The 24,465-nt window shown below is 41.8% G+C and overlaps 1 protein-coding gene across 1 annotated transcript in view; it reads left to right on the top strand.

Annotated features, from left to right (window-relative positions):
• WDR93 (WD repeat domain 93) overlaps positions 1–24,465 on the top strand; it is a 48,580-nt gene that overhangs the window by 12,898 nt on the left and 11,217 nt on the right. The window contains exons 4-13 of the mRNA XM_040257559.1: positions 1,073–1,137; positions 8,151–8,229; positions 10,608–10,726; positions 11,999–12,037; positions 14,565–14,649; positions 18,714–18,885; positions 20,508–20,578; positions 21,538–21,624; positions 22,868–22,987; positions 23,538–23,751. Of these exons, the coding sequence (XP_040113493.1) occupies positions 1,073–1,137; positions 8,151–8,229; positions 10,608–10,726; positions 11,999–12,037; positions 14,565–14,649; positions 18,714–18,885; positions 20,508–20,578; positions 21,538–21,624; positions 22,868–22,987; positions 23,538–23,751 (1,051 nt within the window). The remainder of the gene's footprint in view (positions 1–1,072; positions 1,138–8,150; positions 8,230–10,607; positions 10,727–11,998; positions 12,038–14,564; positions 14,650–18,713; positions 18,886–20,507; positions 20,579–21,537; positions 21,625–22,867; positions 22,988–23,537; positions 23,752–24,465) is intronic.

Here is a 24,465-nt window from a genome sequence, read left to right as displayed (position 1 = left end):
GTACATGTTTGAGGCACCTGGAGTAGGAATGTTGATATTCAGGAGGAGTTTGGTCTGACGATAGGATTGCATTTATCACACTGCATTATATCCAGTTAGTTTCATGTCTCTGTGATTCTGAATGTGATAAACGGGAGGGCAGAGACTGCCTTGGTTGTCCTTTGCACCTTTGTGGTCCTGGAGCAGATATCCCATGAATATTTATTGGGTTGAGTTAGACTTTCACCCACAGCGGACCAGGTGCCTCTTCAAAGTCTGTATTATGGCAATAGAGGTAGATTATGAGTGTCTGGGAGGCACCTCAAGAAAGTGGCAAGAAATTTGTGGGTGACTATCATATACTAGAGCCCTTAGGTTAAATGGGAATTAGAATGACCGAATTACTTACTGAATCGACACAATTAACTTCATGAGGAGCTTGCTGAGCTTTGAGAGATGAGGCACAGAGAAGAGGAAGAAACTATCCTTTCCCTCAGAGAATCCACGCACTTGACAGAGGAATAATGAACACTCACAGGAAGTGAGGGCTTCTCTCGTAGCTCAGTCAGTAAAGAATCCGCCTGCAATGCAGGAGACCTGGGTTCGATTCCTGGGTCTGGAAGATTCCCTGGAGAAGGAAATGCAACTCACTCCAGTATTCTTGCCTGGAAAATCCCATTGACAGAGGAGCCTGGTGGGCTACAGTCCATGGGGTCACAAGAGTCAGACAGGACTTAGCGACTAAACCACCACGGCCTTAGGAAGTGATTGGATGACAATGTGATGTGCTAAAACAGGTGGACGGAAATCAGGGAGTGGATTGGTGTAGCTGAAGTGCTTACAAACAGATCCTAAAAGAAGAATGTAGGGCCAGTGTAGCTAGAGATGACCTAAGAGTGGGAACAGCTTGAACATTTCAAGTGAGGGGTGAAAGAAGCCCAGGAAACCAAGATGATCACGGCAGTGGAGGGGCTAGGGAGGAAGCCTAATAATGCATGAGCTTATGATATTTCAGAAAGTAAAATATATAAAATTCCAATTTGTCTTCAGCTCACTTGTCTGTCTCTCAATCTTCCTTATTTTTCTGTTTCAGGTATCGTTCGACTGTTTTATTTTTATAAGGATGGTCTTTATCTCATCAAAGCCATCAATGAATCGGTAAGCTCCTGTTCTTTCATCAATAGCTGGGCCAAAAGCTGTAGCAAATCAAGTTTACTTTTAACATGGAGGCAATTACAGCTATCCTAGAGTAGAGAGAAGTAGAGACCTCCCTGGCGAGGGAGCCTCCTCCAGAATATCCAACTGAAAGATCCCTCACCATCGGAGAGTACATACTGAATGCCTTGGGTTTATTTACCCTCTTGTCAAGAGAAGAAAATTACTAAGGAACTCCAGTCCAAATTGAGCACCAGATCAACATATCTAATAACAACTTTGTTGTTGTTTAGTTGCTATGTCATGTCCAACTCTTTTGCGACCACATGGACTATAACCCACCAGGCTCCTCTGTCCATGGAGTTCTCCAGGCAAGGATACTGCAGTGGATAGCCATTTCCTTCTCCAGAGGATCTTCCCAACCCGGGCATCAAACCAATGTCTCCTGCATTGGCAGGCAGATTCTTTACCACTGAGCCACCAGGGAACCCCTAATAGCTACTTACAAGACCCTAATTTTTCCAGGCTGCTTCACATCCTGTTCTCTTATCCATACTCTTCCCTCCACCTAGAAAGCTCTCCTTGTTTCCCTGCCTACTATGTGTGCCTCTTAAATTGCTCTCATTCCTCAAGACCAGCTCAGACATCCTCTTCTCTGAGATACTTTCCCAAGAGAAGTTGACCTTTCCCTCCTGTGTCACCACCATATAAGACAGAATTTCTATCACAGTGTTTCTCCACCCTCCATACTTATTTGTTTATATGACTGTTTCTTCTCCTGGAGGTAAGTTCCTCGAGAGCACAGGACTGGACCCATATATTTCTTATTCCTAGTAACTTGCCTGTATACTGTAGGTTTTTGAGAGTGTTTTTTAAATTAACAAACCTAAAAAGGAGGAGGTATTACTAAGAGTATATTTTTAATTGCAGTTTATTTTATAAAAAATATTACTGATGAGCCCAAAGCAATTCAGTGTGTGTGTGGGATGCTGGAATGATGCTGGAATGCTGGATAAACAAATTGAGGGAAGGAATGAAGCTCAACCCTATGTCACATCATATATAAAAATTAGAGATGAATTATAGACTTAACTTTAAAAGAAAATACAGGAAATGGTTTTTGCAACCTTGGAGCAAGCAAAGATTTCTTAGGACATAAAAGGCACTAATTGTAAGAGAAAAAAAAACTGAAATGGGACTTCATCAAAGAAACTTCTCATGCCTCATGTGAGTGAATGAAAGTCTCTCAGTTGCATCTGACTCTTTGTGACCCCATGGACTATACAGTTCATGGAATTCTCCAGGCCAGAATACTAGAGTGGGTAGCTGTTCCCTTCTCCAGGGGATCTTCCCAACCTGGGAATCAAACACAGGTCTCCCGCATTGTGGGCAGATTCTTTACCAGCTGAGCTACCAGGGAAGCCCAAGAATACTTGAATGGGTAGCCTATCCCTTCTCCAGTGGATCTTCCCAACCCAGGAATTGAACTGGGGTCTCTTGCCTTGCAGGCGGATTTTTTACCAACTGAGCTATGAGGAAGCTCTCAGGCCTCATGTGATATGCAAAAATTAACTCAAAATGAATCGTTTGAGCTACATGAAAAATCAAAAACTATAAAACCTCTAGAAGAAAACATAGGAGCAAGTCTTTGTGACCTTTGTTAAGCAAAGATTTTTTTTAACTACAATACCGAAACTGTATTTCATACAAGAAAAAAAATTGATAAATCAGACTTCATCAAAACTAAAACCTTTTGTTCTACAAAAGGCACTGTTAGAAGAATAAAAAGGCAAGTTATAGACTAGGAGCAAATAATTGCAAATCACATATCTGATAAAAAACGTGTATCTAGAAGATATAAAGAACTCTCAAAACTCAAAAATAAGAAAAACAACACAGGTTTTTAAAATGAGCAGATATCTTGAAGAAAAAAAAAGTTCACCAAATAATATATAGAAGATAAATAAGATGTTCACTACCATTAGTCATTAGGGAAAATGCGAATTAAAATCACGACCTATCACTGCATGTGTACTAGAATGCCTAACATTGAAAAGACATACCATACCAAGTGTTGGCAGAACTGTGGAACAGCTGGGACTCTCATATACTGCTGGTGGTGCAAGACTAGTTATTTTTTAAAAAGATGTTAAATGTACACCCACCATATGATGTGGCCAGTCCACTCCCAGATATTTGCCTGGGAGAAATGAAAGTACATTTCCATATGAATATTTGTACATGGACGTTCCTAGCAGCTTTCTCTGTCCTAGCCAGAAACCAGAAACCACTCCGCACCCATCAACAGGTAAATGGCTAAGTCGATCTTGGCACATACTGCTCAGCAGTAAAAAGGGATACAGATAACAACATGGCTACATCTCAGAATAATTAGGCTGAGTGAAAGAAGTCTGACAAAAAAGAATTCATATATAGTGTATGATCCCATTTCTATAAAATTCAAGAAGATACAAAACTAATCTAGGGACAGGGAATGCCAGTTTTTGCCTGGGGTAGGTTGGGAGAGGGGTGGAAGGAAGGCTTACAAAGGGGCGGGAGGAATGGATATGTTCCTTATCTTGATTGTGGTGCTGGTTTCAAGGGATCTATATATGTCTAAAATAATCAAAATATACAGTTTAAATATGTACAGTTTATTATGTTATTATCATACCCCTAATAAAATGAATTTTAAACGTATACTCATCAAAAGATTCTGTTGGGGACTTCCTTGGTAGTACAGTAGACTGGAATCTGCCTGCCAATGCAGGGGACACAGGTTTGATCTATAGTCTGGGAAGATCCCATATGCCATGGAGCAGCTAAGCCAGAGTACCACAACTCCTGAGCCAGAGCTCTAGAGCCCACGAGCAACTACTGCAACTGCTGAGGCACTAGAGCCCATGTTCCACAACAAAAGAAGCCACCACAGTGAGAAGCCCATGCACTGCAACAGAGTAACCCCCACTTGCCCAACTAGATAAAGCCCGGGCATAACAGTGAAGACCCAGCACAGTCAAAAATAGATAATTAAAGGATGCTGTTAGAGTTTAATCAGTATTAGGGGCAGAGAGTGGACCCCAGAGAGCTCTGAGAAACCCCACTGCCGCCCTGCCCAGGGACCCTATACTATAAAATGTCCAAACTCATCATGTAAATATGTCCAAGCTCATCAAGTTGTACCTTTAATATCTGTGCCTTTGTGAAGTTGCTCAGTCATGTCCGACTCTTTGTAATCCCATGGACTGTAGCCTACCAGGCTCCTCCATCCATGGAATTTTCCAGACAAGAGTACTGGTGTGGGTTGCCATTTCCTTCTCCATGGGATCTTCCCGACCCAGGGATCGAACCCAGGTTTCCCACATTGCAGGCAGACACTTCACTGTCTGAACCACCAGGGAAAACTGTTTTTAAATTTTATGTAAAAAGAAATCTCTTTTAAAAAAAGATACAAGGAATACTCATCAACTCGTTTCAGAACTGTGACCAGCAGAACCGTGATATCTAAACTTGACAGGGACATTATACACAAAGTAATGTTAATGAATTATAACACACCAATAGTGTTTAAAAAATTAATTCATAACATATATATCTTTTAGGGACTTCATTATTGCCTTTGGAAGTTGCTAGGGTACAAAGTCTGTATTCTGAAAACTCATCAGCGAGAGCTTCAAGCATTTCTCTTGACTTTCCCACATAGGCCGTATTTCTGGATAATCAAATCAATGATGACAGAAAAAATGGAGAGATTTTCCTTATAGAATTCTAACAAATGTGGATTCCCTGATAGCTCAGTTGGTAAAGAATCCACCTGCAATGCAGAAGACTCCAGTCCAATTTCTGGGTTGAGAAGATCCCCTGGAGAAGGGATAGGCTACCCACTCCAGCATTCTGGCCTGGAGAATTCTATGGAATATATAGCCCATGGGGTCACAAAGAGTCAGACACGACTGAGTGATTTTCACTTTTAATTTCAACAAATGTGAAAGGAATGATAGAACTAGACTATCTCAATTTTTAGCCATTTTGCAGAGGAATGGTCTAGATCATTACATCAGTACTAATGGGGAACTTTATAATTGATGAGCCAGGATGACACCTGTTGTCAGTGATCAGTGTGAACGTTATTAAAAGAAAGACAAGCTAGCTATTATGAGCCTCCTGGTGTGATGTTGGAGGGAGACACAGAACACCTGTGTGGTATACTTGCCTTTTGTTTTAATTGTACCTAAATCTAATCAAACCTCTAGATCTGGTTACTGGTTTATAGGCAATACAAGGGATCCCAAGGTTATATTAAATAATGCCATGGGATACAATCAGTCCAATCCAGAAAGTGAAAAAATCCATAGGACAAATGACCTGGTTTAGTCAACAAAAAAATGGCAAAAAGAAAAACAAATGAGGTAACAGTTATAAATCAAAAGAGACTTAAGAGATAAATTAACTAAATATACTACATAGACTTTATTTGAATCCTGATTTGAACAAACCAATTGTGGAGAGACACTTATGAGACAATTGAGGAAATTTGAAAACATACTGGCTAGTAAGTGATATTAAAAAGTTAGGATTAATTAAATAAAAATGTTTAATGAATTCAGGAGGTAATAAAATAAGATTTCCCATATATTATAACTGATAAAGTCGAGTAATGGATACATGGGGTTCATTATACTATTTTCTGTCTTCATGTGCATTTGAAATTTCTATAAAACCTACAAGTTGATATTAAAATATATAAATAAAAATGTTTTAAAAATGACCATACTACCCAAGACAATCTACAGATTCAGTGCAATCCCTATCAAAACACCAATGGTATTTTTCACAGAACTAGAATAAATAATTTAAAAATTTGTATGGAAATACACAAAAGACCCCAAATGTCAAACCAAGTTTGAGAAAGAAGAGCAGAGCTGGAGGAATCACGATTCCTGACTTTATACTATACTACAAAGCTACAGTAATCAAAACAGTAGGTACGGGCACAAAAACAGACACATTGGTCAACTAAACAGGATAGAAAGCCCATGCAATTATGGTCAGTTAATCTATGACAAAGGAGGCAAGATTATACAATGGAGGAAAGGCAGTCTCTTCAATAAGTGGTGCTGGGAAAACTGGACAGCTACATGTAAAAGAATGAAATTCAAACATTCTCTAACACTTATACAAAAATAAACTCAAAATAATACATATATACATACACATAATGGAATACTACTAAGCCATAAAAAGAATGAAGTTTTGCCATTTGCTGCAACATGGATGGATTTGGATGGTATTATGCTAACCTAGATAGCATATTCAAAAGCAGAGACATTACTTTCCTAACAAAGGTCCATCTAGTCAAGGCTATGGTTTTTCCAGTGGTCATGTATGGATGTGAGAGTTGGACTTTGAAGAAGGCTGAGCACCGAAGAATTGATGCTTTTGAACTATGGTGTTGGAGAAGACTCTTGAGAGTCCCTTGGACTGCAAGGAGATCCAACCAGTCCATCCTAAAGGAGATCAGTCCTGAGTGTTCATTGGAAGGACTGATGCTGAAGCTGAAACTCCAGTACTTTGGCCGCCTCATGCGAAGAGTTGACTCATTGGGAAAGACTCTGATGCTGGGAGGGATTGGGGGCAGGAGGAAAAGTGGACAACAGAGGATGAGATGGCTGGATGGCATCACCAACTTGATGGACATGAGTTTGGGTAGACTCCAGGAGTTGGTGATAGACAGGGAGGCCTGGCATGCTGTGATTCATGGGGTCGCAAAGAGTCGGACATGACTGAGCGACTGAACTGATGCTAAGTGAAAAAAGACAAATATTGTATGATATCACTTTTATGTGGAATCTAAAAAATATAGCAAACTAGTTAATATGACAAAAAAGAAAAAACCAAGAAACAGACAGATATAGAGAACAAACTAGTACTTACAAGGGGTACAGAGAAGTAAGAAGGAGTAATATAGGATTACAGAATTAAGAGATACAAACTGTTATGTGTAAAATGAGCTACAATGATATTTTGAACAATATAGGGAATATAGCCAATATTTTATAATAACTATAAATGGAGTATACAGTTTAAAAATTGTGAATCACTATACTGTACATCAAATATACTTCCATTTTTAAACAAGAAAGTAAAAGAGAAACCAAATGTTTAAAACTCCCTCTCCTTAAATAACTTAGGGGGCTTACTAGCCTAATTCTTCTAGGCACCTAAATTTGCTAGTCTTAGAGCCCCTGAAAGGTATAGCACACCTGTATACACTGAGTCTTTTTCACCTTGCTGAAAATTCAAGCAGGTTTCATACTAGGGTTCCATTCAGTCTCTGCTTGATATGGACTGAATATTTTTGTACCCCTAAAATTCATGTTGAAATTCTGATCCCCAGTGTGGGAGGCGATTAGGTCATGAGGGCAGAGTTCTTATGAGTGGAATTACAGCCCAAGAGAGCTCCCTCAACCCTTCCACCACATGACACAGAGGTGGCAGGAGGTCCATAAGCCAGGAAGCTAGGTCTTAGCAGACCCTGAATCTGCCAGAAATCCTTGGAAATCATGGATTGTGAGAAATAGATGTTGTTTATGAGCCAAATCAGACTATGGCCATACTATAGCCAAGACAGAGCCTTTTTTTCAAGCAACTGACCAGTTTTCATTGTCATGTAGAGCTCTTTTCAACATATTTTGAAAAGAGCTGCTATAGGTCTGTAGGGTTTGCAACCGGACCAGGAGATCAGATAGTATGAAATCACTGCAAATGATCAGGAGTATTTATGAAACCAGGAAATAAGTCCAAAATCCTTTAGATGGAAAACTGAGTTCCACTTTACATGCAGTCTTGTCCAATTCCTATACAAAAATGGAAAGTCTGAAGCAATTTGAGGCATCTTTTTATGCCTCAATCTTTAGAAGGATTTTTTTCCTGATGTGAACTACAAAAGGCCCTGAAATACACTCTCCTGTATCATCAGGCTGAACTTATTCTATCAGCTTCTCTCTTCTTTTTAGGAGGACGCCAGCAAGCAAACCACCTGTATAAAGATGGAAATTTCTAAAGGAGGGAACTTTGCAGCCTTGCTCCTACAAGGTAAGACTAATCAAAGCCTCTTCAGAAGATTCACATTTCCAGTATCTTCCAGATAATCACTTTCTCCAAAAAACATTTTACTTTTAAAAATAATTTTATTTATTTATTTTTGGATGTGCTGGTCCTTTGCTACTGTGTGTGCTTTTCTATAGTTTTGAAGAGCAGGGGCTCCTGTCTAGTTGCAGTGCGTGGTCTCCTAATTGTGGTGGGTTCTCTTGTTGCTGAGCACAGACTCTAGGATGAATCTAGGACAGACTCTAGGCTTCGGTAGTTGCAGAATGTGGGCTCAGTAGTTGCAGCTCCCAGGCTCTGGAGTGCAGGCTCGGTGGTGTGGTGCTCCTTACCACAGGAGCTTAGTTGCTCCTTACCACATGGGATCTTCCCAGACCAGGGATCAAACTTGTGTCCCCTGTGTTGGCAGGCAGATTCTTTACCACTGAGCCAAGGGAAGCCCTCCAACCCTTTTATTTAGAAATAATTTACAGAAGAGTTGCGAAGATATGACTGAGTTCCCTTATATCCTTCACCCAGTGTCTCTAATACCAACATTTAATATAACCATGGTACATTTGTCAAAATTAAGCAAATAATGTTGGTATAATACAATAAACTACAGATGTTTTTTTTTTTCAGATTTTGCCAGTTTTTCCTAGATAATTTTTTTTTGGCTCCAAGGTACAATCCAGGATATCATATTGTATTCGGTCATCATCTTTTTACACTGTACCTTTATGTATGATGTCTTACCTTGGTCTTACCTTGCTTTTCATGACCTCAACACATTTGAGGAGTACTAGTCAGGTATTTTGTGCAATGGCCCTGATTTTTAGTTTGAATTTTTCCTCATAATTCAAACTGGGGTTAAGGATTTGGGGGAAGATCTCACAGAGATGAAATACTCTTTTCATTGAATTATACTGGGGGGTATGTGATAATATCACTGCTGATGTTAACCCTGATCACTTAAAGTGATCTGCCAGCTTTCTCCACTGTTGAGCGACTGTTTTTCCCTTTCCATGCTCTAGGTCCAGACCACACTCGAGGGGAGAGAATGTAAACACCATTTTCTGGATGTAGGATGATCAGAGAATTTTGAGACCTATGTTGAAACCTCCACAGTGACTGATAAACATTTAGGGGAAGATACTTGGAGATTACAGGGCTTCCCTGGTGGCTCAGAGGGTAAAGCGTCTACTTGCAATGCAGGAGACCCAGGTTTGATCCCTGGGTCAGGAAGATTTACTGGAAAAGGAAATGGCAACCCACTCCAGTACTTTTGCCTGGAAAATCCCATGGATGGAGAAGCTTGATAGACTACAGTCCATAGTGTCTCAAAGAGTCAGATACAACTGAGCAACTTCACTTTCACTTTTCACTTGGAGATTATGCAAATATCCTGTTTGTCATTAAAGTTTTGCCCACCAGTTTTAGCATTCAACATTGGATCTTGCTTGTTGCAATTATTCCTGTGGTAATAGAAAGTATTTTATCCAAATGATTATTAGCTTGACATTTAACTTTTAAATAATTAGACATTTGGCATCTCGGCCTCTATTTAGATTCTTGCTCCAGGTCCCTCAGATGTTAGGAGCTGGAGAAAGATACATATTTTGTAATGCTTTATGCACCAAAGGAAATTTTGTACTATCTGTAGTAGTTTCTTAGGGCTGTTATAGCCAAGTACCACAAACTGGCTGGCTTAAAATTACAGACATTTATTCCCCCACAGCTCTGGAGTCCAAAAGTCTGAAAACAAGATGTTGATATGATTACTTTTTTAAGGAAAATTTAGCCAGAATCCCATTCTAGGAAAGTAACTTTTCCTGGGTTGGCAGGTATTCAGTACAGAAGCTGAGCATGTTTCTTTGACAAGATAAAGTGCTCACAGCCACCCCATGGGTTGTCATCTCCTCAAATATTGGTCAGAAGAATTCTCTTGAGGCATCTCTCACAATTCAGTTCTAGCCCTTTGTCAGCCATACCCCTCTCAGTTACTGATTCTGTATATGCCACTTTCCTCCCCAGGTAGGAATAGCTATAACACAAAACATCAGTGGAATTTATCATTTGGAACCTAGAAAGCGTGGGGACCAGGCAGCATGGACAGTCAGGTTGAAACTGTTACACCGGTGCAGTGAGGGTTAGAAGCACATCTCCGGTTAGAGGCAGTGGCCTGGGGAGAGGAGCTCAGGGCTCTCTGCGAGTGAGGACTGGCAACAACCACTACAGAATCACGTCTCCTTCTGTTTGTCAAAGTTGCTGTTCCGAAGGTGCCCACTGGCCTCTGTGCCAGTGGTTCTGAGAAGATGAGCCGTTTCTCTGAGGAAACTCATTGCCTGCTTGCAGTTGCTCATCGGTTCCTTGGTTTCCCAATGCAGGAGCCGGGGACATTTGGCTGGATGTGTATAAGCTGCCCAAGGAGTCTTGGATCAAGGAAGTGCAGTACCCCCAACTTGCCGTAAATACAAAGAAAAAAGTCAGACAGCAGCTGCAATTGGTAGGTAACACCTGTCTTGAACTGATATCTTCCTCCCTGCCCACATCTAGCACACCTCCTCCTTGCAATTTCAAGATGAAGGAGCCCATCTGGAGGCTGTAAGACAGGACAAGAGGCACCCTGGCCTGTGTCTCTCAAGTCAGTTTGCTTCGTGTTTTCTAAACTCTTACAGAATCTATTCTTGTACCTCTCTTTGACACTTCTCATATACTATCCTGTTGTGCATGAAAGTTTTTTCTCCTAACTAGATGGTAAATTTCTAGGTTGTTGTACCTTCTGCTTCTTTTTGTCAACCATCCCCATGGCATCCCACTCAGTGCCCAACAGATACATTTTTTGAGGGATTAACTTACTATCCAAGTGGGAAAAGCACCTTGGAATGGGGGCGATTTGTCACCATAATTCACTCAGTTTCTATACACTGGGAGTTCAGTTCAGTTGCTCAGTCGTGTCCAAGTCTTTGCAACCCCATGAACTGCAGCACACCAGGCCTCCCTGTCCATCACCAACTCCCGGAGTTCACTCAGACTCACATCCATCGAGTCAAGGATGCCATCCAGCCATCTCATCCTCTGTCGTCCCCTTCTCCTCCTGCCCCCAGTCCTTCCCAGCATCAGAGTCTTTTCCAATGAGTCAGCTCTTCGCATGAGGTGGCCAAAGAACTGGAGTTTCAGCTTTAGCATCATTCCTTCCAAAGAACACTGAATGGACTGGTTGGATCTCCTTGCAGTCCAAGGGACTCTCAAGAGTCTTCTCCAACACCACAGTTCAAAAGCATCAATTCTTCGGCGCTCAACCTTCTTCAAAGTCCAACTCTCACATCCATACATGACCACAGGAAAAACCATAGACGCAATCAACTAATGCCAGTTACAGTGGTAGCTCTTGTACCATGAATTATATTTAGAGTTACTTATAAATAATAATTGTCAACATCACTGATATATTTTGTCAATCAGAAATATTCACTTTAACTTAGTTTTTGTAATAGTCTCCTAGCTAACCCTCTCCCTTTTACTCATATTCTTTCTTAATGTCACTAATGATTTCTTGTTTCCCCAAATAGGTTTTAAGATCCTAGAGAACGGGTATCATGTATTAAAATCCTACAGGCCAGAGGACCACACAAATACTGGCCCTCCATGTCTATGGGGATGAGTTCACATCTCACAAGAGTAATTGAGGGGAAGAAGGAGCAACTCAAAAAATTAAAGGAAGAAAGGGAGCATATACCAAACCCATCATGAATTAATTTCTCATTTTTCTCCCCAGAACACTCCTGATTCTGTGCCTGCAGATAGTTTAGATATGGTAAGAAGCTTTAAAGAATATCTCCAAAGAGATTTAACTTGCATGTTAGAAATTTTTATTTTGATTTAAAAGGTACCTTAAATGTCAAATATATTAATAAAATATTCTTAGCAGGGCATTGTTTTCGGATTCTCTGTGATTTGATCTTGTGCCTCATTGTCTTGAAGATGGCTCCCTATCCTTGAGGATAATTGACCCAAGTCATTTGTTCAGGGGTGGGTTTCCCTGAGATAGGGGCCCTACCAGTGTTTTCACATGGCCACGTACTTTTGTAAAATTGGAAAAAGTAACATGTTTTAACCATAATCACCTAGGAGCACCACCATCTCTTCTCACTCAAACTTTCCCTCTGTCACAATGGCCCCCAAACTGAGTTGTATTAGGTGGCCATAGGCACTTTGTATTCTCTTTCTTACAGAGACCCCTAAATCATATATACTTCAGGCCCCATAGAATCCAACTTGCCTCTGCCAATGTAAGCAGCCCAATCTACCAAACCAATGTTTGGGGGGTTTTGTTCTATTTTGGTGTTGGAGGTCACGTTTGTATTGGGATACAGCAGAGCACAGACTGGCTTCCCTGGAGCTTCCTGACTCTGCCTCTGAGCTTTCCAGAGGCTTAGCTCTTGGGATTCAAGCCTACCAGAAGAGAAATTGTGAACTTCCAAATGGAAGTCTCTCTCCAGAGGCCTTTCCTTTATCCCTTTTAAAATTACGTTTTGTCTCAAATTATACAAATGCTATGTGAACACATTGCTTTGGGAAGAACCAAGTAATGCAGACTCAGCAGCCCTCTCCAGAGATCATCACCATTATTAGCTTGGTGTGTGTTTTCTATAGGCCTTTAGTATATAGTTTGATTTAGATATCAGTTTATTTTGAAAAATATACTTTCATTTTATGGGAATTTTCTTCTATATGAGTGGCATCATACTATATAGATTTTCTTATGAACTTGCATTTTTATACTAACTAGCTTATTGGCAAAGTTTTGCAATGTTAAACAAAACTACCTTGTTCTTTTGACATCCTCTGTTCTATTCCTACTAAAGATGTACCGTAGTTTATTTGGTTGTTCATCCATTGATGTTATTGAAGGTTTTCCTAACTTGTGTCTTGTATATAACACAGTGAAAATCTTTGTAAACTCTTCTTTCTGTACCTCAGTGCTTCTGAAGGATGTGTGCAATTTTAGTTTTAATATAGATCCTATTAAATTGTCCTCCAAAAATGACATGACAATTTACATTCATTCAATTTCTCCACAGCCTGGTTAACCTTGCTTCCTTCAAATTTTGATATTTTAGTTTTCATTTTTGAAAATACTTCCTAATTTGCATTTTTTAACTTCTTTTTTGAAACCAGTGGATTATTTTTGAAGCATGTTATTTAGTGTCCAAATACTTGAGATGTTCTAGATATCTTTTTTTTTTTTTTTGGTTTCTAACCGAATTCTGTTATGATCAGAGAACATACTTCATATAATTTGAAACCTTTCAAATTTATTAAGACTTGTTTTATGCTCCAAATGTGGTTAATTCTGTTAAGTATTCTATGTGCACTTGAAAAGAACATGCAGTCGGTTGTCATTGGTCCAAGTTATTCTAGTCTTCTATATCCTTACTGCTTTCCCCTCTATATTCTTACTGATTTTGTCTGCTTATCCTATCAATTATTGAAGGAAGAGTGTTGAAATCTATGAGATTGTAGATTTATTTCTGCTTTCACACTAAGAATTTTTGCTTCATGTATTTTGGAGCCCTGTTATTAGCGGCAAGGAACATTTAGAATTTTATATCCCCTTGAGAATTGGCCATTTTATCTTTATCCAATGACCCTTTGATCTCTGGTAACATTTTTTGCTAAGAAATCTATCTTGTCAGATATTAATATAGCCACCTCAGCTTTCTTTTGATTCGTTTATAAGATATATTTTTAATATACTTTTAAAATCTTTATATTTAAGATAAGTTTCTTTTTGATAGCATATCGTTAGGTCTTGCCTTTTTAATCCAATCTGTCAAGCTCTACCTTTTAATTGGGGTGTTTAGGCCATTTAGGTCATTATATTTATTTATTTTAATTTTTAATTTTTTATTTTACTTTACAATTCTGTATTGGTTTTGCCATACATTGACATGAATCCACCACAGGTGTACATGCGTTCCCAAACATGAACCCCCCTCCCACCCCCCTCCCCACAACATCTCTCTGGGTCATCCTCGCATACCAGCCCCAAGCGTGCCGTATCCTACATCGGACATAGACTGGCAATTCGATTCTTACATGATATTATACATGTTTCAATGCCATTCTCCCAAATCATCTCACCCTCTAGGTCATTATATTTAATGTGATTTTTGATGTATTTATGTATAAATCTACCACTTTGCTGTTTAGTTTCTATTTGCTCCACCTGTTTTTCTTTCTTTTTCTTCTTTTTTCACCTTCTTTTGAAATGAGTGTTTCTAATGATCCTGTTGTATCTCCTTTGTTGGCTTATTATCTGTGCTTTTTCCTTATTGTAGGATATGAACATTTCTTTTAGAGGAGATATTAAGTTGAGTCTTCCAGTTCAAATAATGAAAATCAAACCACCCAAACCAATTACAGGTACGTATAACTCCATGAATACTGTCTTTCCTTTTGCCATTGATTTCTTAGTTTTTTCTTTCTCTGTCTTTCTCCACATTTTTCATTTATTAGCAGCAATATCTGATTTACAAGTCATAGGCTCTGGGACCTAAAGATTAAAAATGTAAATGTTACAAGGATATAATTAACTAAAAGAATTGGGACATCAGGAAAGAGACACCTTTCCCGAGTGCTGGTGGGGTTCACTCATTCCTACATTCCTGTGTTACTTCATTCACCAGTATTTGCTGAGGGCCAACAATGCACCAGGCACAAAGATGAGTAAGACACATCTCCCTCCCATGCTCTAGAAGCTGCTGGTGAACAAAGGGAGAATAGGAGGAGACCATCATAGTAGGAGTCGATTAAGTGCAGCAGTAGGGAACATCTAGGACCATAAAAGCATAGAGGAAGGAGTAACTAACTCTGCCTGGGGAATAGGCACAGGCTCTTTCAGAAGAAGGAACATTTGAGAAGGTTTTAAGAATTAAGTGGGAGTTGGGTAAGAGGACCAGAGGGTAAGTCCACACTTTAGACAGAGGACATACAGTCTATCCTCTCAATATTCACACATGACCTTGGAGATATACCTACAAGGATGTTTACTGCAGTGCTATTTATAGAGGCATAAGACTAGTGAGGTAAATCTGGTACACTCAGAGTACTTTGCAGCCATTAAAAGCAAAGAGACAAATGCAAAAGACCAAGAATAGACAATTCACTCTCATAGAAGGACATGGTGATATGATTTCTCCATCAAGATTTATTACAAAGTCACAGTAATTAAAACAAGGTAGAAAAAGAGATGAGTGACTAATAGATGGAAACATATATATAAAATATATATAGAGAGTCTGGATATGGACCATTCATAAGTCTTATGTGTTCTATACATATAAAACATAGAAATAGTTGATAGAATAGAGTAGATTTAAAGATTAGATGAAAAACACAGGATCAAGAGGGCAGGACAGAATTAGGCCGAAATGGACCCTTGATATCTGATGAAGGTGGTGGTACAGAGCAATGAATGGTCATTTCAGTAAGTGGTGCTGGTTGTCCATATGGCCCCTGCCTCACATGATATACAAAATTAAATCCCAGATGAATCATAAAAGTTAATATGAAAGATAAAGCAATAAAACTTTTAGGAAATAATATAAGGCAATATCTTTATGACCTCTGGGTAGGGAAAGACTTTTTAGACCAAAGACAAAAAGTACTTTTGATAAAAGAAAAGTTGATAAGTCTGACTATATTAAAATTAAGGATTTCTAATCATCCAAGTACATCATTAACAGCATGAATGAGCAAATTATGTATTGGGAGAAGGCATTTTCAAAACATATAAGACTTATGCATGGTCCATATCCAGACTCTATTAAGAATTCCTACAGATTGTTAGGAAAAAGACAGGTAATTTGGTATAAAATAGGTAAGAGATTATTCAAATGGCCAATAAACATATGAAAAGATGTTCAGCATAGTTAGTTACCAGGGAAAGGCAAATTAAAACCATAATGAGAGAAGAAAAAAGAACACAATGAGATACCACTTAACACCTACCAGGATGGCTAAAATTAAAAGATATTGATTATAAACAGATCTGCACACACACTGCAGGGTGTTTTTCTAACAAAAGGAGTAAGGAATAATTCTGCTAATAAAAAACAATGATGATATTGTTTAAAAATAAATAAATACAAGATACTGATCATACCAAGTTGGTGAGGATGTGAAACAATCAAACCTCCCATACATAGATAGCAGTGAAAATCAGTACAACCACCCTGGAAAACAATTTAGTGTTCGTGTTAAAGAAAAGTTACATCCTCTGACCCAGCATTTACACTGGGTAACCAACCATATCAGTTTGTCTGGGACTAAGGGATTTCCCTGGACATGGGGCTTTTGGTGCTAAAACTAGGAAACTCCTGCACAAACCAGAATGAGTTAGTCACCCTGCTTCTAGATGTATACCTGATTGCCTTGAAAGTGAAGGTATTTCAGGAAGAATGTACAGGAATAATAATAATGGCATGATTTCCAATAACCACAAACCATGAAACAACTGAAAATCCATCAACAAAAGAACATGTAAATAAACCTTAATATATGTATATATTTTCCACCCAGTGGAATACTATACAGCAATGAAAAGGAACAAACCACAAGTATACACAACAAAATGGATAAATCTCACAATATTAAGCAAAAGAGGGCATATATAGAATTGACACTGTATAATTCCACTGTGTACAGCTCAAAAATCAGGCAAAACAAAGCTGTAGTGTTTAGATGCATATTTAGGTAGCATAAAAGTAACATAAATGTCATGAAGTGATTACCTAAAAGCCAAGAGAATTGTTGCTGCTTTTCTCAGGGGGTTATGATTGGAGCAGGGCCCTTGGGAAGCTTTTAGTAGGGAGATGTGATAATGTGTTTCTTGACCTCAGGAGAGACAGATGTTTTCTTTAGCATAATTTATTAAGATGTATTTAAAGGAAAAGATACATTTTTATGCTCCTTTCTGAATGTGTTATGGTTCACAACAAGGAAAGGGTTTAATAAATGCAAATAAGCAACAAACAATGAAGATCTATAATACTAAAATAAAGAGATCTCCTAAGATATTTCATTAAATCAAAATGCAAAACAAACCAAAAAACAAAATGCAAGAGGTGTAGGATATGACAGCAATTCTCAAACTTTAGCTGGATCAGACTCACTTGGAGGATTTATAAAAACCCAAATTGCTGGGCCCTACCCACAGCGTTTCATTTCTAACCCTGCTGATCTGGGACCACATTTCAAGAACTGCTAGTTAATATATGTTATCATTTGTCTTAAAAAATACATACAAATGTACATGTAATACATATAATAATATATATTATACTATATACATTATATAATGTACTAATATGCTGCCATCTGGGTCTTCTCTGAGGGCTCAGATGGTAAAGAGTCTAACTGCAGTGCAGGAGACCTGGGTTTGATTCCCTAGGTCAGGAAGATTCTCTGGAGAAGGAAATGGAAACCCACTCCGGTATTCTTGCCTGGAAAATCCCATGGACAGAAGAGTTTGGTGGGTTACAGTCCAGGAGGTCGCAAGAGTCGGACACAACTGAGCGACTAACACACACATGCTGCCATCTAGAAGGGGTCTGTTTCTAGAAAGTTGTACAAGAACAGATAACAGTGGTTGCCTCTGGAGAACGGGACTTGGGGCCCTGTGGGACCTCCTGGGCACCTCTTCTGAAAATTAGGGTTCATGCCCAGAAAATAGATCGCCTAGGTTTACTGTGGGTCTGCATGCTCAGTCGCTCAGTCTTGTCTGACTCTTTGCGACCCCATGGACTATAGCAACACCAGGCTCCTCTGTCCAGGAGATTTCCCAGGAAAGAATACTGGAGTGGGTTGTCATTTCCTCCTCCAGGGGATATTCCCAACCCAGGGATCGAACCTATGGCTCCTGCATTGGCAGGTGGATTCTTTACCACTTGAGCCACCTGGGAAGTCCCCACTGTGGATTTAGGAGCAGATGAGAAAGAAGGAAATGAAAGGTTATTGGGAAGGAGAATGATAAAAATGATTGACAGAGAAAGGAAGGCAGTTGGATCAGTGTAAGCAGAGGAGGAGGCTGGGATTGTGTATTGAGGGTCCTCAGCCACGGCTGAATAGTGCGAGTGACTGGAAGGTTTGGGGCCTTGCCTGGCTGGAGAGACAGCAATGGTGATCTAAGGTCTCTAGTGACACTGTGAAATTTCCCTGGCCTCTGGAGATTCTGTAGTCTGGAAACAGGAAACAACAGCAGGATGGAGATGGAGGAGTGGGAGGGGGAGCAGCTGCCCTTCGCCTGTGCTCTGTGAGCCAGTGGAGTAGGAGGGAGGCCGGGGAGAAGGCTGAACACCTGGGCAGAGCAAGCACAGATTTCTGAGGAAGAGGGATTCTGCAGGAAACCGGGAAGCACAGAGGAGGAGGGAGAAACAGGAAGGAGGACGTCAGATGGTTTAACCAATGCTGGGATATTTTCAACCTAGGTACCACATTTAAGAGCCCCCTGGAAGCCTTTGCAAAGATAGCGGGCTGCCGCGGGCTGGGCTCTGGGCAGAATCACTATATCAAGGCGAGCCAGTGGGAGAAGCGGGAGGCAATCTTAAAAGCCACCTACAAGAAGTACCTGGATGGGGAATGGGAGCCTGAACCTGTCAGGTGAGCCTGGAGGTGGGGGGTGCGGGGGTGAGGCCAGAACGACCCATCCCTGGCAGCTTCTCCTCTGTGGGCACATGCAGAAATCAACCGAAGGGCCTGAATTAATTCAGAGTCTCAAAGCTCTTGATGGTTTGGGGGACTTCTCTGAGAACTTCAGCAAAATCTTGAAAAGTTGGATGGAGGTTGTTTAAATATAATTAGAACAAAGGATGATAACATAGATTTTTAAAATATAAATTTATTTATTTTAATTGGAGGCTAATTACTTTACAATATTGTACTGGTTTTGCCATACATCCACATGAATCCGCCACGGGTATACACATGTTCCCCATCCTGAACCCCCCTCCCACTTCCCTCCCCATACTATCCCTCTGGGTCATCCCAGTGCACCAGCCCTGAGCATTCTGTATCATGCATCGAACCTGGACTGGTGATTCGTTTCACATTTGATATTATACATGTTTCAATGCCATTCTCCAAAATCATCCCACCCTTGCCCTCTCCCACAGAGTCCAAAAGACTGTTCTATACATCTGTGTCTCTTTTGCTGTCTCACATACAGGGTTATCATTACCATCTTTCTAAATTCCATATATATGTGTTAGTATACTGTATTGGTGTTTTTCTTTCTGGCTTACTTCACTCTGTATAATAGGCTCCAGTTTCATCCACCTCATTAGAACTGATTTAAAAGAAGGAATAGGCGTCTATGCAGATGAAAAGTAGTTTTAGATTTCTTTTTGGGGGATGGGGTGGGGGGCCATGCAGTACTTCTTACAGGATCTCAGTTCCCTGACCAGGGGTTGAACCCAGATCATGGCAGTGAAAGCACCAAATCCTAACCACTAGACCACCAGGGAACTCCCTATTTTATAATTTTTTTGTATGATAGCATCTCCTTTAAAAAAAATTGTTTTCCTGATTATCTAGACAACACAGATGATCCTAGAGAGAAAAAGAAAATTGACCACTAATAACATTTTCCTCCACTTCCATCCAGTCTTTCTAAATGTAATACATTAATGTGTAATTGTTAAAACACGCTACTTTCTAATCTCAGTGAGCAGCTAGGCCTCAGTGATTGTAAAACTTGAGCCTGAGTCCTTGAAGTATCTGGTGGAGCAGGTTCAGCAGGCAGCTCTCCTCACAACTATGGTAGGTCTCAGAAATGTTCTTTCTTCACGTGGGGAGTGAAACCTCTCATCTTGCTGTCACGTGGACCTGAATTTTCTCACTTCGCACAAAGTCCCAGGGCTAGCTAGGCCCTAAGAGAAACTAAAAAAAAAAAAAAGTACCAACTTAGTATACCCGGGATAGGAGCATTTATACACTTCACCCAAGTCTGATCATGAAGGGGTCCTCCCCCAGGACAGGAATGGCTCTGCCCATACTGGGGGCTCTTCCTGGCCTGGGCGTAACTCCCACCACTCTGCCTGTCCAACCCTCACCAAACTCCAAGGGTCCACACCCACCAGGACCAGCACATAGAATATGATCTGCTTCACGGCCCTGAACGCCCTGGAAGGTCCTTCTGAACTACTCACTTCTGGTCTTAGTACCAAGACGCTGCCAGCACTTCTCTTTGCCACGGCTCTGACCAGTGTCTCTTTCTTTCCCAGTATGGCTACGTTCTACTTCCTCCTTCCCAGTCGCGTAATCCCAATGCCCGCGGGAGTCAAGAGATCCCCAGGTAAAGGAAGGGGAAGCAGGTGGTCATCCCAGGGGAATGCCCAGCAAGGCCTCCTAGAGAAGCTCTGCTCAGCACACCCTGCCTGCTGGGAGGGACTGAGGTGGAAAGAGGGTTGCCAGCTGCAGCTTAATGGTTTCTAGTTACACCTGTGACCCGAGCCCAGATTCCTTGATGATGGACGCTGGCACCGTCTTCAGGGTGTGAGCTGCTACAGAGGACGGTGTGCACACATCCCGCCAGGCTGCTTCTAGATTTTTGTTGTTGTTCAGTCTTTTAAGTCCTGCCCGCCTCTTTGCAACCCTATGAACTGTAGCATGCCAGGCTTCCTTGTCCTTCACCATCTCCTGGAGTTTGCTCAAACTCACGTCCATTAAGTCAATGATGCCATCCAACCATCTCATCCTCTGTCACCCCCTTCTCCTGCCCTCAATCTTTCCCAGCATCAGGATCTTTTCCAATGATCGGTTCTTTGCATCATGTGGCCAAAGTATTGGAGCTTCAGCTTTCGCATCATTCCTTCCAATGAATATTCAGGGTTGATTTCCTTTAGGATTGACTGGTTTGATCTCCTTGCAGTCCAAGGGACTCTCATGAGTCTTCTCCAGTATCAGTTCTTTGGCACTCAGCCTTTTTTATGGTCCAACTCTCTGGATATGAATTCCTTTCTGTAGAAGATGTTAGTTAAAACACTGACAGCCTAGTGGACAGGAATTTATCTAGAAGATGTGAAAGCAGCTGAGGGGTAGTAGTGACCATCCTCCCTGCACAGGAAGATGAGTTGGCCCCAGGAGCAGCCCTCCTGGGGGTGCCCAGCCCCTCAGCTGGTAGCTCACCCCTCAATTGGGTGCTGCCCATTGGCACAAACCATTTCAAACTGACCTCCTGGGCAAACCCCTCCACCCAAATCAAAGTCCACCCAGACTCCTTCTGTGACACCTCTTTCCTCTCTGCTTTCCCAGGGCTAGCCTGTGTCCTTGGTGTACACTGGACTGATCATCACAATTTCTTCTTCTATTCACTTAACCGGACGCTGAAGGATAAAGCTGGTACTTTACTGCCGGGATGGGAGTCGCCTAAGCTCAGGGCTCTCAGATCGTGTCCTTCTTCAGCTTAGCCAAGAGCACGTGACTGATAGTCACGTGGTGTTTAGGGGACCAGAGCTGTGCAGACAGAGTGGGTGGCTTGCTAGCTGTGGTGTAACCCCAAGGCTGTGTCTCTGATCTGTCATGTTTCTTAAAGATGATGTCCATGGGGACAGAGCCCCGTCCGGCTTACAGGGCTCCTTAGGCAGTGAAGGTAAAAAAACGGGGGGGCTTGGTTCCAGCATGTGTCTGTGATCAGTGTGGTTTCAGGCCAGTCACTTGATGCCCCAATCCCCGTTTTCTCCTCCAAAGCAGAAAACCACTCAGTTACACCATCCTTACGTACTGCACGCATTAGTCGTGAATAGCAAAATCCAGTTTCTCTACATGAAGGTTCTTTTGAAGTTGAAAGGCACTTAAGAAATATGAGTGGTGGTGGTTTGTTTTTGACAAACTCAGGGAGGCAGTTCCATAAGCAAATTCACTTTGTGTGAATTCCTTGAGCTAACACTATGCTGTCCTTCAGTTATACTCAGAAGTAATGTTTAAAAACTCACAAAGGAAGAATTTCTTTCCTTCCGTCCCTCTCCCAGGAAACCTGGCTTCTAATCTCCACTTCTGTACTGCCTGGCTCTCGTGACTTTGGGCAAGTCACTTGTTTCTCTGCCTCATTCTGCTCATCTGTAAAATGCGGGTTCTAATAGGACCCACCTCATAGGATCCCTGTGAGAATTAAATGAAATGACGCCCCTGAAGTGTCCGCTCCGGTGCTTAGCACCTAGTAAGTACTCATTCAGTGTCCCTGCTCATGCTCAGTCGCTCAGTCCTGTGGGACTCTTGCGATCCCATGGCCTGTAGCCCTCCAGGCTCCTCTGTCCATGGGATTCTGCAGGAGAATACGGAGGTGGATTGCCATTTCCTTCTCCAGGGAATCTTTCCAATGCTGAGATCAAACCCATGTCTCCCGCTTGGCAGGCGGATTCCTTACCACTGACCCACCAGGGAAGCCCCGATCCCTGTTAACTGTAGTATAATAATCATATAACTTGTTATATTATCCTGAGGAAGGAGGCAGCATGGCACAGGCAGGAGAGAGATGGTGAATCCAGACAGGCAGACCAGTCTGGGTCTCAGGTCGTCCGGGGGGCGGAGATGGGTGGGGACAGGGGTCCGGGGGCGGCCTGGTGAGTGGCGTCCTCCCCTCTAGACCCCGAGGGCGTGTGGCCGTGCGCTGCGCCCATCGTGGTGTCTCAGCTCAGTCCCTGCTCTTCCTACCTGGTGCTGGCCTGCGAGGACGGCGTGCTCTCGCTCTGGGACCTGGCGCAAGGTAAGCCCCGCCCCGCGCGCTCCGCCGCTGCGCCTCCGTTACACGCCCTGACCTGCCCGGGTTAACACTTCCTCCCTGCCGCGCCTGTGCTGACTTGTCCCCGTCCTTGGTTTTGGTTCCCCCACATATTTAGAAGGGGTCCTCCTGAAGGGGGCTCCCTTCTCCCCGTGGGCATTGGCTATGAATTCCTCTCTGTAGGAAATGTTAGTTAAAACACGGACAGCCTAGTGGACAGGCTGCCTTCACGCTGAAGGATGCTCGCTGCCTGGGTTTTGTTTGGTTTTTCTTCTGGTTCTGCTGGGTCTTTACTGCAGCACACAGGCTTCTCTAGTTGCCCCGCGGGCTGTGGGATCTTAGTTCCCCAACCAGGAATCAAACCCCACATCCCCTGCCCTGGAAGGTAGGTTCTTAGCCACTGGACCACTAGGGAAGCCCCTCAGTGCTTGGTTTTGCCTCCTGTCCCTCACACACTCGCTGGTCACAGACCTCGGGCGCATGGCTGCCTCCCTCTGCCCCTTGCCTGACCTGCTCGTACCCTCCCTTCCTCCAGGACTCACTCTTGGAGTTGTTGCTCTTCCTGAAAATTGCTTCTGCCAAAGCATCCACTTCCTGAAATACTTCCTAGTCCACAAAGGACAGAATGTGTATCCCGAGGGCTCAGTGAAATGCCACATGAAATGCGTGGTGCTGTGTACAGACGCGTCTCTCCATCTGGTGACAGCCTCCGCGATCCAGAACTCCACTATCAGTCTGCTGGTGGAGAGGTGGGTGGTTGGGGGAAGGGCGAGGTACGTGATCTGCCAGACATAGTGCCCTATTTAATAGTAAAAAACTGAAACAACCTCTCAGACTAGAGTTCACTTTCCCTCTGCTCATCACTGTCTCAGTGAGCTTCTCAGAATCACTAAAGTCTTTTATTGGGTTGGCCAAAAAGTTCATTTGCGTTTTTCCATAAAATGTTACAGAAAATAAACCCAAATGAACTTTTTGGCCAACCCTATACATGTGGATATATATATATATATGAGTTCTAGGTATATAAATTGTGTGTTGGCACAAATGACATCTTTCCTATCCCACGTGACCAAGAAGAGGGTCATTTTTGCCAAAATATTGTTGGTAATCAGTTTCTTCAAAGGCCTCCCTCTTTTAAATTGTGAAGTATTTTATGCATGCAGATAACCTGTATAGTATGCATGAGGGTGTGTATTTAGCATACATATGGGGTGGGGGTGGGAACTCCACTGTCCCCATCACTAAGCTTAAGAAATAGATCATCTCCAATTCAGTTAAGGCTCTCTGTGTGCCTCTCCTGGATCACATCCTTCTCTCCTCCACCTCAAAAGTGGTTGTTGTTGTTCAGTCGCTAAATCGTGTCTAACTCTCTGCAACCCCATGGACTGCAGCGTGACAGGCTTCTCTGTCCTTCACCATCTCTCAGAGTTTGCTCAAAGTCATGTCCATTGAGTCGGTGATGC

The sequence above is a fragment of the Oryx dammah genome, unplaced genomic scaffold (genome assembly GCF_014754425.2).
Source record: "Oryx dammah isolate SB20612 unplaced genomic scaffold, SCBI_Odam_1.1 HiC_scaffold_16, whole genome shotgun sequence".
In the NCBI taxonomy this organism is placed as follows: domain Eukaryota; kingdom Metazoa; phylum Chordata; class Mammalia; order Artiodactyla; family Bovidae; genus Oryx; species Oryx dammah.
Note: the sequence above shows the minus strand (reverse complement) of the source record. Positions and strands in the feature narration are given on the sequence as shown.